Here is a 15,000-nt window from a genome sequence, read left to right as displayed (position 1 = left end):
CACTGGGTGACACACACTGGGTGACATAGGTTAACTCTGGGATGGACAGCTTAGCGATAACAAAATCCGTACATACAATTTAGCTAAGCAAAAGAGCATCATTATGAATGAACAAGAAGAGTATCCCCTCAGAAACAATATTAGGAATTCTGATTTTACCATCTGTCCTACCAAACATCAGCGAAACGGGATAAGAACACTTTAAAAGACCCCGCGTTTGACTACAGACAGTGACAGTAACCTGAACTCTATTCCTACACCAGCAAAGAGTAAAAGGGCTACAAAACTCTCTATCTATCTATCTATCTATCTATCTATCTATCTATCTATCTATCTATCTATCTATCTATCTATCTATCTATCTATCTATCTATCTATCTATCTATCTATCTATCTATCTATCTATCTATCTATCTATCTATCTATCTATCTATCTACAAATCCTTCACACTCATCACAATGAAACTGTTATAAACATAATTTCCTGTTTCATTTTTTTTTCCATTTTAGCCTTTATTGAAATCTGAAAATTATTCTCGTTCCAGTGCAGATATGCAATAAAAATACTTACTACATCACAAAACATTTTATACATAACCATAAAAATATTTCACTCTGGAAGATACGTGCTGTGGACCAAACTTCAGGTCGCGTCATTGACCTACATTTCCACGGCGCGTTTAACGACTCCCTCCCTCCCCGAGTGCAGAAGTAGGCCAGTTTTCTTACAGACTGTCTGCAGAAGGTCTCCTAATGAGACTGGGGCGAGCACAGGCTCTTTGGTAAGGACGCTTTATTTAGTGTACCAAGAACGACACCGTATCCTCCTTCTGGCAATTCTAACTTGCAGACGACGTACACTTAGGATCGTTGGCTATGACGCCTCTATAACGGTCGCGTAGTGCTAACAGGCTGGGATGTTGCGCGTTTCATGCCTGGTGTGCGTTCTGTATAAAGTACCCTGAGCCTCGGTGAGGGAGGCAAGCGCTGGGCAATCCACAGCATGTAACGGCACCAGTAGAGGGCAACGTCTGATCAAAAATGCAACCAAGCTGGCAGCCTGCTAGCCAGAGTAAGGAGAGCTTGTATACAGTGTGGACTGTACAATTCAGCGCGGAGAAATGCGAAATGTTGCCACCGTGTTCTGTGCTAATGGTGCGCTTTTTGGTTTTGAGTTCTTCTTGATTTAAAGCACAAATGCACTATGCAGATAACTGAACGTACGCAGATCATTTTCACTGTTAGAAGCCATTCTGGGATTCTGGTGTACTGATCATGCATATGTGTTGAATAGTCCCAGAATGCTGTGGGCCGTATTGATGGCGTGGGCGCTGCTCTGCGTGTGTTACCTTGGCGGCGTCCTGCAGGCTCAGCAAACGCGTCTTGGCACGCTGCTGCAGCTCTTCGGCGTGATGGCTCAGCTCCGCCACCTGGTGGTGGAGTGCTTCTGTCTGCACCACCTCTGCCAGCAGCCCGACTCGCTGCACCAGGCCCTCCATCTTCCCCTGGAGCTTCCGCCACTCCCGCAACAACGCCTGGTACCCCAACAGAGCAGCACTCCTCAGGTATGCCCGCTACATTCAAACCCAGCCTAGCTCATGGTCTTGAACAGTAAATCAGCACAATCGTTCCTAACCGGAGGGTTCAGAAGGCGCTGATGTCTCTGACTGTCTGAGCGTGAGGAGTTGTTGTCCATACCTGGTGCATTCTGATTTGCTCCTGCATCATAGAGGGGGGGTTCCAGAGGACGTTGGCCGAGACAAGGGTCTCGGCTTTTTCTGTCCAGTTCAGGACCGAGGTCAGCATCTCGTTAAACTCCTCAAAGTACTGCTCCGCCTGTCACACAACGTACGGAAGAATGTGCGGAACAATCAGGGCGGACCTCGTGAAATCACCACAGTGCTTCACTACATGTGGCGTACCATGTTGTGGTGTTAACCATATCCTTCTGTTACTGCCTTAACACCTCCTCGGGGGTGCAGTTCGGGGGCTGTGGTGCTACTCCTTAGGAGCACTCACCTTTTTGATGCGACTGGTTCTCCCCTCGGCCAGCCTGCTGGTCTGGGAGTGGAGCTCAGTTAGCCGGCTAAGGGTAGCGCCCAGCTGCCTTGCTAACAGAGGGTTCTGCTCCCCAAACTCCTGCACTGCCACATCCAGCTCGGACAGAGCGTGAGAGCAGTCCTCCAACTCTTCACACAGAGTCTGGACAAAGAGACAAGGGCAGGCAGGGACGAGAGAAGTTTAAAGATATATGGTAACCGGTCAAACAAGAAAAACACTAACATTTATCACATTTAAACAGGAAAATCAAGTGTGCGAATGTTAATTTTAGTGCCTTTTAAGCCCACTTGGCCTGCTTGTGTTCTATATTTGTTATCATTTCAGTCTGCCCGAATGTCTCTTGTACTAGGCTAATAGCATCCGGTGTCTAACACTGGCGCATTTGCCTTTGAGATGATTGCTGCGCCTTGTCCCTGGCGTATAAATAAATAAATGCATAAACAAATTACAGATGAAAAGAATGACAGTAAGGTAAAGCCAGAAAGGAACAGACCACAAAAACCGAAAGCGGTACCTCTAACATTCAAGAGACTAATACAGAGAACGAAGGGAAAAGATCCGCGCAGGAATCTCTACCTCTGTCTCCTCCTTGGCTTCCTCTACATCTACAGACTTCTGCTTTAGTTTCATGGAGATGGCGTTCACTTTCTCGGAGATGCCCTGCAGTCTGGCATTAAAGTCTTCTTTCACATTCCTGCTGTGCTGGACTTCCCGCTCCTTGGTATGCACCTGAACAGAGGACAAGCGCGCACACTGCCTTAGCCGATCAACGTGTGCAGAGCAGAAATCAGTTGTAATTTGGTTTAAAAAAATAATACATTCCCTGGAGTAAGCGTCTGGTGACACAACCAAAGCAGTGAAAATGATATAAGGATATGAGAAGTCTAAACACAGAAGTAATAGAAACACTGAAAATATAGCACCCCATTGGACCATTTAATATGTTCGCATTATTTAAGTGTTTGAAGTGAATTTGTGTTTGCGCTGTGTGTACGTGCGCGCGCGCGTGTGCGTTTGTGTACCTGATCCTCGGCTGAGCCCAGCGCTAGTGTCACCTGTGCCAGCTGGGTGCTGATCTCAGTGGGCAGGGTGACATGGAGATCTTTGTATTTCATCTGCTGATGGTCTGCAATCTGCTCCAGAGCCTGACGCTGCGACTGCACACCACCATGGGCTGTCTAACAAACAGGGCAGAACACACACCATCATAAAAAACAAACAAAAACCCCAAAACACAGAAAAACAGGATCATAGAAACACCTCCAGACTGTGTGATTAGGAGCAATTCTAAAAACAATAACACCGCATCAGTTATGTCAGGGTGCTGGTTCAGCGCTAGAAAACAAGCCCGCGGGCATCTGGCATCGGTAGCAAGCCTGTTGTCCTCCTCTCCCCAGTCTGTGTGGTACCTCCAGATCAGAGAGCAGCGTGTCCAGGTCTGCCGTGGGGCTGAGCAGCAGGCTCTGTGTGTCCTGGATCCAGCCCTTGACCAGCCCCAGAGCCTTCTCCACTTCCTCCCGCTCCAACAGCTCCACCTGCACTTGCTGCCGGCTCACGCACACCTGCTGTAACAGCCTGGGGTTGGGGGTTGGGGGGTGGAGGGATAGGGTTTGGAAAAGCAGAGCTTTATGCCATTTTTCGACTCCAAAAAATAGCCCAAAAAATAAGGATTAACACGTACAGTTAAACCAAGATATCTTTGTCGTACAGTGGGGGTGCATTTTTTCAGACTAACTGCTTATACTCCTTTTTAGCACAATCTCTGGGCTAAGCTCACCAGATGCACAAACACAAGCACCATTTACCTAATAAACATCCTGTACCTCTCATATTTGTCCTGCATTTCCTGAATCTCCTGCAGACAAAGGTCTTCTCTGGTGCTGGTACGGTTGCTGGGCAACAGTGCCTGGTTGCTGGGCGAGGCTGAGCGGCTGTGAGGCGAGGCTGTCTGGTTGCTGGGAGACGTCGATTCGTTGCCGGGTGAGGTTTTTCGGTTACTGGGCGTGGCTAAACGGGTGCTGGGTGTCCCTGGTTGGTTGGTAGGTCTGGGCGACAGGTTGCTAAGTGTGGCCTGTTGTTTGCTGGGTGACGACAGTCCTGCAGCGTTGCGGCGTAGGAGCAGGCTGAAGGCGTGATGCTTTAGGAGGGCGAGCGCACTGCTCTCCCTGTCCACCTCTCGGCTGAAGGAATCGTGGTACTCTAGGAGATTGTGCAAGGCCACCATGCTGGCTGCTTTCTCTACCACGCTGTCAGGAACGCGGCCGTGCAAGTCCTCAGACACGGCCCTCATCTTCTCCAGCTAATGAGAGTTAGACAGGACATGTTACCCACACAGAACCGGAGGCATTTCATTAAGATGATTAAAGGAGGCCACATACAAGTTAGTCTTTGATGCCTAAAGTTTCCATATTCCTTTCCTACACTGTTATTTAGAACATCTCAGCTGTTTTCTGCTTTCTTCGCTTAATTCATCTATTTGGTTTTGGGGTTCTACAACTGAACTTCAATGCAATTATCAGTCCAAATGAAACGTCATCACAAATTGTGAAAGCTATTATTTTAATGGATTTGCTTTTTGGTTGTAATATGCACGCAATGTAATTATCATTACAAAAAAACTGATCGTGTATTGTGCTTGCGGCAGTCATGCCTCCTTTTTAACGTTGCAGCATGCTTTTATCGGTTTAGTAGAGTCTTTTAATGGCTGCTGAATGAACAAGTGCTTTGCACATATTATTTCACTGCTCTGTGTTGTATACGGCCCTGCAACGGCATTGACTCATCCTAAAGGAGTGACGTTTTCTGAAGTGAACAAGACGAAAGTAAAAATCCGATGGATTGCATTAGGGCTGAACAAGTGAAAAGAAATAATGTATATGTATACATAATGTAGTAATGTATATGTATACACTATAATGCACGAGACCGAGAATAGATTAACTTATTTGGGTTTGAAAGTGTTAAAACCTTTTTCTTTTGCATGTAGCTTACAAAAGTCATTTTTACTCATGTGGAGTTTTATTTGAAATACATATTTCTTGCCCTATGATGTCACTTCTTGTGAAACCAGCTAAGGTTTATGGCAGCCTGGGTGAGCTGGCTGCTTCTGTGCTGTGCCTTGGACAGTCTACTGGGGCATTACCAAACATTACATCATCCACCAAAAAAAGACCGCATTCACCTGTACCACTGTATAAAATAAACAAACAAACAAACAAACAAACAAATAAATAACACTGGATTTATTGCTGGTGCATCACAATAAATAAAAAAGCTTAAATCAGAATATCTGATCTAAATGGCCATTCATTCAGAAATCACACTAATTTGAAAGATGGTTCTTTATTCACTGTTTATTTTATTTGTAAATCTATATCCTCCTCCCTCTCTGCTGTTTGTTTGTTTGCAGATAATGATGCAGTGGTAGTTGTTCTATGTTAACTTCTCCTTTAAACAGTAGTTTTGCTACACTACCTTCTCTCTTAAACACCTCCAGCCACGCACGGTGTCCTTGAGAGCCTTCTCCTGCACGCTGGCCTCAGAGCTCAGCTGTGTCCACCGATAGCTCAGTGCACAGACAGAATGAGACACGATGGCACTCGACACAACCTTGTCAAACTGTGCCGTCTGTTCTTTCAGCTGGCTCAGTTTTTCCCCAAAAGCCTCTACTTGCGATATGATGGTCTATAAAGAGAAGACATTATTTCTCACATGTGCAGTACAAGGCTGTAAAGAACCGTACGAATAAAAATAATGTCTTTAGCGAAAAAATGATGACAGAAGGAAAAACGAAAGGTTGAACTGACCTGGTGAGAGTGCAGCTTGTCCTCAGCTTCCTGAAGAGAACTTGCCTTAGATGTGCTAAACGCTGCCAATCTCCTCTCAGCTTCACTCATTTGCTTTATAACGTCTTCTCTCTCTTTTTGAAATGATCTCCACTGAGCAGAACATCTGTAAATCCATATAAATATTCTATTCAAACAGGACTACCGGCTGTGGGCGAGCCAGTGACACCGGTCCTTTTATGTACAGTGTTGTCAGACCAGTGCATCACGTCTATTGTAATATGCTCAGAGCTACAAATTATTATTATTATTATTATTATTTACAATTATATAATGCCTTTCTCAGACTCACAGATGCTTTACAGACAGATATCAGATACAATTTGCTGACAGTATACTCAGAAACCACAGCCGCCTGGGACTGCACCAGGGGAGGTGGAGGAGGTTAAGACAGGACAGAGCACCAACCGTCACTGGACAGACATGCACAATGTCGCGCGCACACACACACACACGCACACACCGGTCTCATTCATACAGGATAATTTAGAATATCCAGTCGGCCTAGCCTCCATGTTTTTAGACTGTGGGAGGAAACAGGAGACCCCGGAGGAAACCCCCACAGACACAGGGAGAACACGGAAACTCCACCCAGGGGAACTCCACCCAGCACGCGACACAAATGCAGCACACAGTTCTGCTCACCTCTTTAAGGTATCCTGGCGACGTCTCAGCTGGCCCATGAGCTCTGCACTCCGTCGACAAGAAGTCTCGGAGTCCTGTTTCAGTTCCCCGAGAACAGCAGGATCCACGAAGCCCTCCATTTGTGGGAGCAGGACCTCAGTATCCTTCATCGCATCCTTGAGGGTCTGTTCTTGGACCATCACTCTTTCTATTTCCTCGAGGCGCTCTGTGAGGTCTTCCAAATCTAATTCCTGGCTAGATTTTAGGATATTATCAGCATCCCCACACCACTGGCACACAGACTTTGTGGCACACTGATACTTCTGTAGCAGAGACAGGGCTGACTGCAGGACCTCCTGTAGGTAAACATTATAGCATTGTGGGTAAGCATAAAAATAATATGTCATTTTAAAGATTTGTTCTTATACATTAAAAAATTGTCAAAAAGATAACAAATATAGAAATTTCATTTATGATCTTGCCTGTTTGGCTGTGAGTGCCTGCCGAACCTCAGTCTCCAACTCTGCAACATTTCTTAAACAAGACTCAAGGTGACTAGGCACTGGCTGGTGATCGAGGCCGTAGTGCTGCCTTTCACTTTGGCTTAAAACATCCAACAACCGGAGCCTAGATTCCATTTCTTTTTGAAGAGCTAGTGCTGTCCTCACCTCATTCTCAACGACATGAACATTAGCTTCCCGGAGAGTCCAAGAACCTTTTAATTTATCTCTAAGATTCTCGAGCCACTCCAAGGTTCCTTGGATCTCAGTCTGGAAACAATGCCTTCTGCCCACGCCGTTCTCACATTCTTCAACGCATTTGGAAATCCTTGCTTTTAAGGCCTGTAGCTGTGTCTTAGAGGTGACCTGAGTCTGAAGAGTGTTGGGGTCAATGTGCTGGCTTGATCCCATTACTTTTTCAGTTAGGCTTTCTGTACAAGATATAATCTCTAAATCTTTGGCCATAGTGTGTAATCTAGATAATCTCCCCATGGCATCTACTTGCTCCTCAGAATAAAGTTTCTCTAGACGTTCCTCGATTTCACTCATACCTCTGTCCATTTTTACCATCACAGCCTTGTATTCGCCCAGCAAACTGAACGTGCTGTTCAGATGTTTCACTTTTTGCTTCGTCGCGAGGTTGAGTGTGTTATGAAGGCTAGCCAACTGATCAATGACCTCGGGTGCATATGGTCGTCCTGTGCTGTGGAAATAATGAGTTTTATCCCTCAGCTCCTTCATTACTTGGAAAAGGTTCGCAAGACCTGTCTGGAGTTCTCCATACTCAGTGTGCAACCTTTCCCCATTCTCATAACTCTGACTGGTCGACTGTTTCTCTAAAGTGTCACAATGCTCCTGAAGCTCATTCAAAGCCTTGCGTGTCACTTCTATCAGAGTCTCAAATTCCCTGCGTTCCAAAATCGCTCTCTGGATCCTCTCACACCTCTCTTTGGTTGACAAAAGAATGGCATTGTATTGTTGCGGAAGGCCGTTAAGTTTCTCGTCAAGGTAGCAGTGCTCAACTTCGTTTAGGGTGGGAAGAACTTCCTGTCCGGCCCTCTGGACGATGAGCAAAAGGTTCTCGTATGCTGAAGTATGATCCAGAAGCTGCTGGTATTTAGCCAATTGATTCTGCATTTCCTCATCACTCCCGCCCAGGTCAATTACAGCGAACGCGGCTGCCTCTGCCTCTCGCAGCCACTCACACACTCTGTCCAGATCCACTTTGAAGTACTTCCGGACGACCAGCGCTTTCTCCAGATGCTGCAGGTGCTGCGTACACTGTTGGAGGGATGCCTCGAAAGTTCCTTGCAGCTCTTCGAGCCTCTGAAGGGTCTCGGCCTTCTCCTCCTCTGTAGTGTCCTTCACCAACTCACGTCCCTGTGCCCAAAGAGAGGTCAGCTCCACTTGGTAGGCCCTTAGGCTGCTACAAATATTCTTGCAAGTAGACACCTGCTTGGAGAGTTCGTCTGGTAGGAGTGCTACATGCTCGTCTGCAAGGACCCTTTGCTCTTGCTGTTTGATCCAGCTAGTTGCCCTATCCAGGGCCTGGAGGAACTGCGTCCTCTCTGTAAACACTTTTCTAAGGCTTTTGCGGTGTTGAGCTGCTTTAGCCCCTAGGGAATCGACCAGGGCTTGCACTTCCTGCACCAAGTCCTGCAGTTTCCGGCTCTCATTCAGGCCCAGGTGAGATAAAAGACTCTCAGACTCGGACGCAGACTGTGTCATGAGCTGCTGCTTGGCCTCCACCTGTGCACAAAAGCTCAAATGGTCAAACAAAAAGCTCTGTGCCAAGTCTGGAGGGGGACTCGTTCTCAGCACCTCCGAGAGGGAAGGCCGCTGCATTTCGGCCCAAGATTGGATCTCCCGTAACTGGTCCTCCAAATGACCCAGGTCTTCAAGGGTTTGAACGGTGTTCTGGATCTTTTGTTGAACCTGCGTTTCCAGCTGGGTCCAACGTTGCTCCAGATAGCACACTTGCTCTTTGACAAGGTCCTTGTCCCCTAGGCCGAGGTGTGGCAGGACTGCATTCCTGTTATCTCTCAAGTCATCGAGCACACACCTCTGGTCCTGAAGATCAACAGACAACTTCTTCAAGGCATCCAAGCATCCTGCCGTGCTCTCCGTGTCTCCTCTAATAAAAAACAAACAAACAAACAAAAAAAAGACAGACAGCGTGAAACAATAATCGTGTTAAATACTTCTGAAAGGAAAATAAATTTTCTAAGAGACTCAGAGCAGCAAAGCATCAACGTCTAAGTAAACCAAACAAGGCAATAATAAAAATAAATAAATAAATTAGGACACATGCCTGGACAGATTATCCCATTCCTTTGACAACTGGTCAAACAGCTCCTCTGCCATACTGAAGCATTCGTGGTAGTCCCCACTTCTATGGAGATCTTCTTCTCTGCGCTCCAGCAGCTCGGCAGCCTGTTTTGCCATGTCTAGCCAAGCCCGACGCAGACGAGCCACTTCACCCAGCTCAGGGGACTCCTGCCCAGCCATCAGCCTGCTGACGCTCTCTCTCAGCTGGGTAAGGTCAGCCTGCCTGGCCTGAATCTCCTGGATAAAGTCCTTTGTGAGAGGAGACAGAAGACGGTATTAGCAATAGGTGTTGATAAGTAGAATTGGCAGCTTAATGGCAGAGTGTGGGTTTTGAGGAAATTGGAGTTTTTCATTTTCTCTTGAGCTCTGTTGACAGCTCAAAATACACCCAGAATGATAATATCTGTTATTTCCGCACACAATGAGCGGCTAGGTTTGGAGACTGTAATTACGGGCGCTGACAAATCAATTCACACGTACAGGCAGGCACCCAATATGGAGGGCAATCTTTATTAATGTATGAAGCTGTCTGTCAGGCAAAGTGACAGGATGCAAAGCCCAACAGATCTCCCCGAAGCAGACTGAACCGAAATAAAGCTGCTAAACAGAACGCAACCAAATGGGCAGGAAAGTAAAAAACGACTAAATTACCTGAAATGTGCTGTTTTCACACCAATCTGTTAACATGCAACTGGGAACCAACTAATCCCATTTTGAAAACATGTCAATAAACAATGGTCATTTTAATATGCTAGAGCCAACACGTGACCATAACTATATGGTATTGGTAGTGTTTGTTGTTATAGAAGACCTTTGGGAATCTGCATATAGGTAATTGACAGAAAATCTCACCTGTGCTTGGTCAAGCTGATTCTGGGCAACCTTTGGCTCAAGTTCTGCTGGCCTCCTCAGAAAGCTCTGAAGGAGCTGCTCAGTTTCTCGAAGACGAGACTCAAGATCAGAGCGCAGGGCTTGGATTGCCCTCCATCTCTCTGCCAGTTCTTGGGTTTCCAACATCCTTTCTTCAATCTAGAAAGAAAAGATCCAAGACAAATATTGTAACGTTTATTCGACGGCAAGAAGCCGACACGGGGAAAAAGAATTTGAAAGGAAACCCAGCCCGTTTTGCACATACGTAATGTCTTTTGAAAGGAAGGGAAGGGAGAAAAAATCACCTGAATTTTGACCTGCTGGATTTCAGCAGCAGTCTCCTGGACCTTCCCGTCAGACAGGTCGCAAGTGGAGCACACCAGATGCAGGTAGGTGCTGGCCTGTTCCTGCAGCGTCCGCTCCTGCTTCACCTGCAGGAGAACGACATGCTGTTACCATGCCTTTACTTGCCACGTCAGTCGGTCATGACAAATGAAGGCAATGATTATAATGCGTCACCTGGACTAGCGCCTCCTCCAGGCAGCGTGGTGTATGCGCAGGGCGCCGCAGTTCCTCCTGCATGTTGGACAGCCAGGTCTGACACTGCTGCAACGCATCTCGCAGGCTCACATGTCTCTGCAGCTCACGGTCCAGACTCTGATACACCTGTGTAGGAACAGAGGTGCCGGTCAGAACAAAGACACATCTCATAGAGGAGGTTCCATATGATAAAACACACATTTAACATGTAGTATGAAATTCCTAGACAAGAGCCTGAAATGGATGAGGTGGTAATCGCCAGTAAATGTCACACTGTAAAAATAGGTTACAAAAGTTGAGTGTCTTTTTGTTCAGCTGTTATGCTGGGTTAATGAAGTTGTACAAAATAAACCAAGACACATTTAATACACAGAATTACTCTTTCCTTAATTAATACATAGTGCTGTGTTTGTATGGCTACATTTTGTATTTTTATTACTACATTCTTATAACCTTTCTATTCAATTCTATTCTATTATAACTTTACTATTCTTTTTTATGGCTCCAATACTTGAAAAATGACTACACCGCACGTTACACAGCTAGATTCACCATATTGGTATCATGCTATAAGTAACAACCTTTAAAGTGAATTTAAGAAAATATACAAAAACACAGAAAATGTTCTTAGACTTCAGAGGGTTCAGAATGCATTAGTAAAGCATAGCAGCAGTTCCTTGGCTTGACCATTCCTTTTCATTTTAAAAACAGTAGGGTTCTGAGATATTTGGGAGGTTATAGCTAAAATGACATGTAGTGCACTCACTATTAAGAGTGACAAACTGGGTCAGATGACAGGTGGTGAATGCTCTGGCATGCCCGACAAGCACAAGGAAGAAGCTGACGCTGATTGACACTCCTAATTCTGAAGCCTCGGCAGGGAGCAGACGACGACCGCGCTTTGGCAGGCAGCACGGTGTTGGCAGCGCACCTAGTCTGGCACCAAATGGTCAGATCACAAGGTGCGGGGATCTACAGGGCGACAGCGTGCCGGCAAGGCGGGCCAGCGCTGGCGCAAGACGTCGTTGGTGGGGGGTATTAACCAGGGAAGGCGGGGATTTTCGCGCGCGAGGCCGGGCCGAACGGGAGAACGGGGCAGCTTTAATAGACTGGGTGTTTTGCTTTGGGGGCGGCCAGGCGCAGAGTTGGGTGTCAAGGAGCGCCATTAGGCTGGCACATTAGCGGCGCACGTGCCTGGCGCTATTTGGAGGGACTCGGGCAGGCCCTTTCTGGAGGGTTGAGGGCAGGATTGGAGCAGTGCTGCGCTTGCGTTGGAGGCCCAGCAGCTGTTCTGCATAGGACAGGACCGGCTTTATTTACGAAGACGCGGGAAGAAAATAAGGTGCGAGAAAGGGCCGTTTCTTGCCGCTCGCTTTGAAGGCACTCTTTTGTCTTTTCCTTTCACATGTTGTCAACATTTGAACAATGCGATTTGGACTTATTTGAATACCGCACTGCCAAAACTCAAGCTCCAAAAATGTGTGTGTTAGGATGAAGCATTTTATATTAAAAAAAAAATGGTAAAGTAAGGAAAATAATTTGATTCGAAAAGAAAAATTCAAATTCAACCCTCTGATGGCCCTCTTTGAAGACTGGACCGCCAGCCTGGTGGGATTTTACGGGCTGGATTCACACTGGCAGCGTGACAGCATAACGGCACGCTCCCATGGATAGCGGGAAGCGCGAACCAGTTGCCTAGGACCACGGGAAACATTCAGCTCGACTATGATCCGTCAGTTAAGCGCATGTGGGATCTTGGGCCAGCACGTTATCGGCATCATGCAAGCTGGTACACAATCAGATATTTCCTACCGAGCAAACAATCTTGAGACAAACCGCTGAAGGCAGCATTGTTTGAGGGGATAACTCCGGCATAATGAGCTGTCTGGGAGTGGTACGGGGGAAGGCTGGCGTGATGCTAGCCAGTCACCGGCGCAAGGTCGGCACACAGAGGACGGTTCACGGCGGGGGCGCGTTGGCGCAGGGCCGGGCTGGCAGGGAGACTCACACGCTGGGCTGTGCTGCAGATGGCTGAATAGCTGTCCCGGGCTCCCTGCAGGTGGCTCTGGGTGCGCTGGCGGAGGCGGGCCTGCGTGCGCTCGCCACAGCCAGACAGCAGCTCCTGTCCCCGTGCCTTCAGCCCTGCCAGACGCTCCTCAAAGCTCGCAATCTCCTCCATGATGGCCTGGGAATTACCATCGAGCGTTAACACATGAGCACATGTGCAAGATGGTAAATTACAGGAAGGGGGAGGAGGCGTATATCGATACAGAAATATACACACTTATATACGGACTTGAGAGGGTGAGACCTCAATTCGCTATACGTGTGTAATGCCAGTGTCTGCATGGGTGTGTATAACTATAATTGATTACCTTGTGTCTGGCCAGCTGTTGAGTGGCCGCTTCCAGTCCATTGGCTGGAGTGGGTTCAGGGGTCACCATCCTGCTGGACATCTGCAGTAGCCAACGCTCCACTTCCTGGAGCTCGGTGTGATATGCTTCCTGCTTCTTCACATGTCCCTCCAGCCTCTGGACCTGGACCTGAGGGCACGTTCACGACATCTGAGCACGACATCTCGGCTTCGTATACACACTCCGACCCTACAAGCCCTCAGCCCTGCAGAGTCTCCATGACATTATTATCTGCACTAAACCCTGTTTAGAGGGTTGATTAGAAAGTCAGCCTTCCCTTATTTATTGCATGAAGATTACAATGTTTTTATTTTTCAAGCACATAAACAAGTATTTTAAGAACCTAATGTGTTAATATGAATGAATATACATGTTAAAAAAAGAATAGACGTTGCTGATATAGTGGCTGTTGGAGTCAGGACTCACCCTTGCGGTGGTCCGCAGCTCACGGTACTCCACCTGCAGTTGTTTCATGTTCTCCGAGATGGAGGGAGAATGGAGGAGGACCAGCAGCACCTCCCCTTTCTCTAGCACCGAGCTCACAGCAGAGTCCCGCGACAGCAGGGTCTGCTCCACAGCCTGGGTGGGGAGCATATGAAACACCTAACCGCCATGAAGAGATCTTCTCCTCGTCTGGGCTACAGGATTTTGAATAAAATCTTTGATTCTTTCTATGCTTACCTTGTACTTGGCCAACTGGGCTCTTCTTTGGTAGAGTTCTGCTCTGGGCTCCACAGAGGAGCTGAACAGAGCTCTGGTCTCCTTCAGCCACTGCAGCTGGGCTTGCCAGCGCTCCTGGAACTCCTTGTAGAGCAGGACGCTCTTCTCCGTGGCTGCGTGCTCGGCACGCAGGCCCAGGACGAGCTCCTCCAGCTGGGAACGGGCGGCCTGCACCCCCCTCTCCAGCTCAGAGGCCCCGCTGGGGTCCAGGAAGGAGGCTGCCCGCTCCACCCGCTCGTGCAGGCTCTTCAACAAGGCATGGCCCTGATCCATGTTCCCCTGTAGGGACTGAAAGATGCAGAAAGGAGGGGGAGAGAGAGAGCGAGAGCTACATTTATATAGGTCATTATTTACGACAGCTGAAATCAAACACAGATCGCTAAATACTTGAATTCAGTCTTGCCTAGTTTCGGGTTGGAAAGGAGAAATCGGTAATGCGCCGGGATATGCAGCAAATCAAAAACCTGGAGGAATTGTTCCCGTCCGTTTTTAAAACACAGAAATTGAAACAACGCGTTCTCAAAGCAGGGCCAGTGTTTCTAAATAATGACCCAAAAGAAGCAGAATCGACACACGATGGAGGCGCTCCTTCCTCCGCTGTGCTGGAAGCTTCCGAGCCTGGCCCCTCGTGAGGAGCGTGAGGGCTCTCCTCTGAAGTGGACTTTTGCTGAGAGGCCCTTTGAAGCCTGCCGAGCTCCTGACACCTGTGCACGGTGAGGCTCGGGCTGTTGAAATGAGAGACGGGCCCAATTACTGGCCCTTAAACAGGGCTGCCACCGTGGGGTTTCCCCGGCAACTAGGAAACCCCTCCCCCTTTATCAGTCGCGCTCTACTTCTAAACTGGAGGCCTCTCCACATGATCCAGCCTGTTGTCTCCACAAAGGCCAGTACATAACAAGCCCCTGGCGGTATTGCTGGATGAAGTGCCACCAGCTAAGACTCTAGAGGATCGAGTCTTCTAATAATGAGCTCTGCAGACAAAGAGGGCAGACAGTTCAGAAGTCATTGATCCGGAGTGACGGGACACTGAGGTTTAATGTTTAATAAACGGAATATTTAATATTATAATTTACATTAAACATTCCAAACGTTTTTTTT

At 47.5% G+C, this 15,000-nt stretch overlaps 1 protein-coding gene across 1 annotated transcript in view; it reads right to left on the bottom strand.

Moving 5' to 3' along the window:
* Positions 1–15,000, bottom strand: part of syne1a (spectrin repeat containing, nuclear envelope 1a) — a 92,585-nt gene that overhangs the window by 39,918 nt on the left and 37,667 nt on the right. The window contains exons 61-79 of the mRNA XM_035523949.1: positions 13,864–14,190; positions 13,609–13,761; positions 13,144–13,311; positions 12,777–12,953; positions 10,748–10,894; positions 10,534–10,659; positions 10,211–10,387; positions 9,342–9,607; positions 7,013–9,164; positions 6,552–6,886; positions 5,868–6,012; positions 5,536–5,745; positions 3,867–4,360; positions 3,471–3,636; positions 3,084–3,239; positions 2,638–2,790; positions 2,020–2,202; positions 1,699–1,836; positions 1,350–1,535 (exon numbers count right to left, since the gene is read on the bottom strand). Coding sequence (XP_035379842.1) covers positions 1,350–1,535; positions 1,699–1,836; positions 2,020–2,202; positions 2,638–2,790; positions 3,084–3,239; positions 3,471–3,636; positions 3,867–4,360; positions 5,536–5,745; positions 5,868–6,012; positions 6,552–6,886; positions 7,013–9,164; positions 9,342–9,607; positions 10,211–10,387; positions 10,534–10,659; positions 10,748–10,894; positions 12,777–12,953; positions 13,144–13,311; positions 13,609–13,761; positions 13,864–14,190 — 5,859 coding nt within the window. The remainder of the gene's footprint in view (positions 1–1,349; positions 1,536–1,698; positions 1,837–2,019; positions 2,203–2,637; positions 2,791–3,083; positions 3,240–3,470; positions 3,637–3,866; positions 4,361–5,535; positions 5,746–5,867; positions 6,013–6,551; positions 6,887–7,012; positions 9,165–9,341; positions 9,608–10,210; positions 10,388–10,533; positions 10,660–10,747; positions 10,895–12,776; positions 12,954–13,143; positions 13,312–13,608; positions 13,762–13,863; positions 14,191–15,000) is intronic.

The sequence above is a fragment of the Electrophorus electricus genome, chromosome 3 (assembly GCF_013358815.1).
Source record: "Electrophorus electricus isolate fEleEle1 chromosome 3, fEleEle1.pri, whole genome shotgun sequence".
Lineage (NCBI taxonomy): Eukaryota > Metazoa > Chordata > Actinopteri > Gymnotiformes > Gymnotidae > Electrophorus > Electrophorus electricus.
This window is presented reverse-complemented; position numbering and strand designations above follow the sequence as displayed.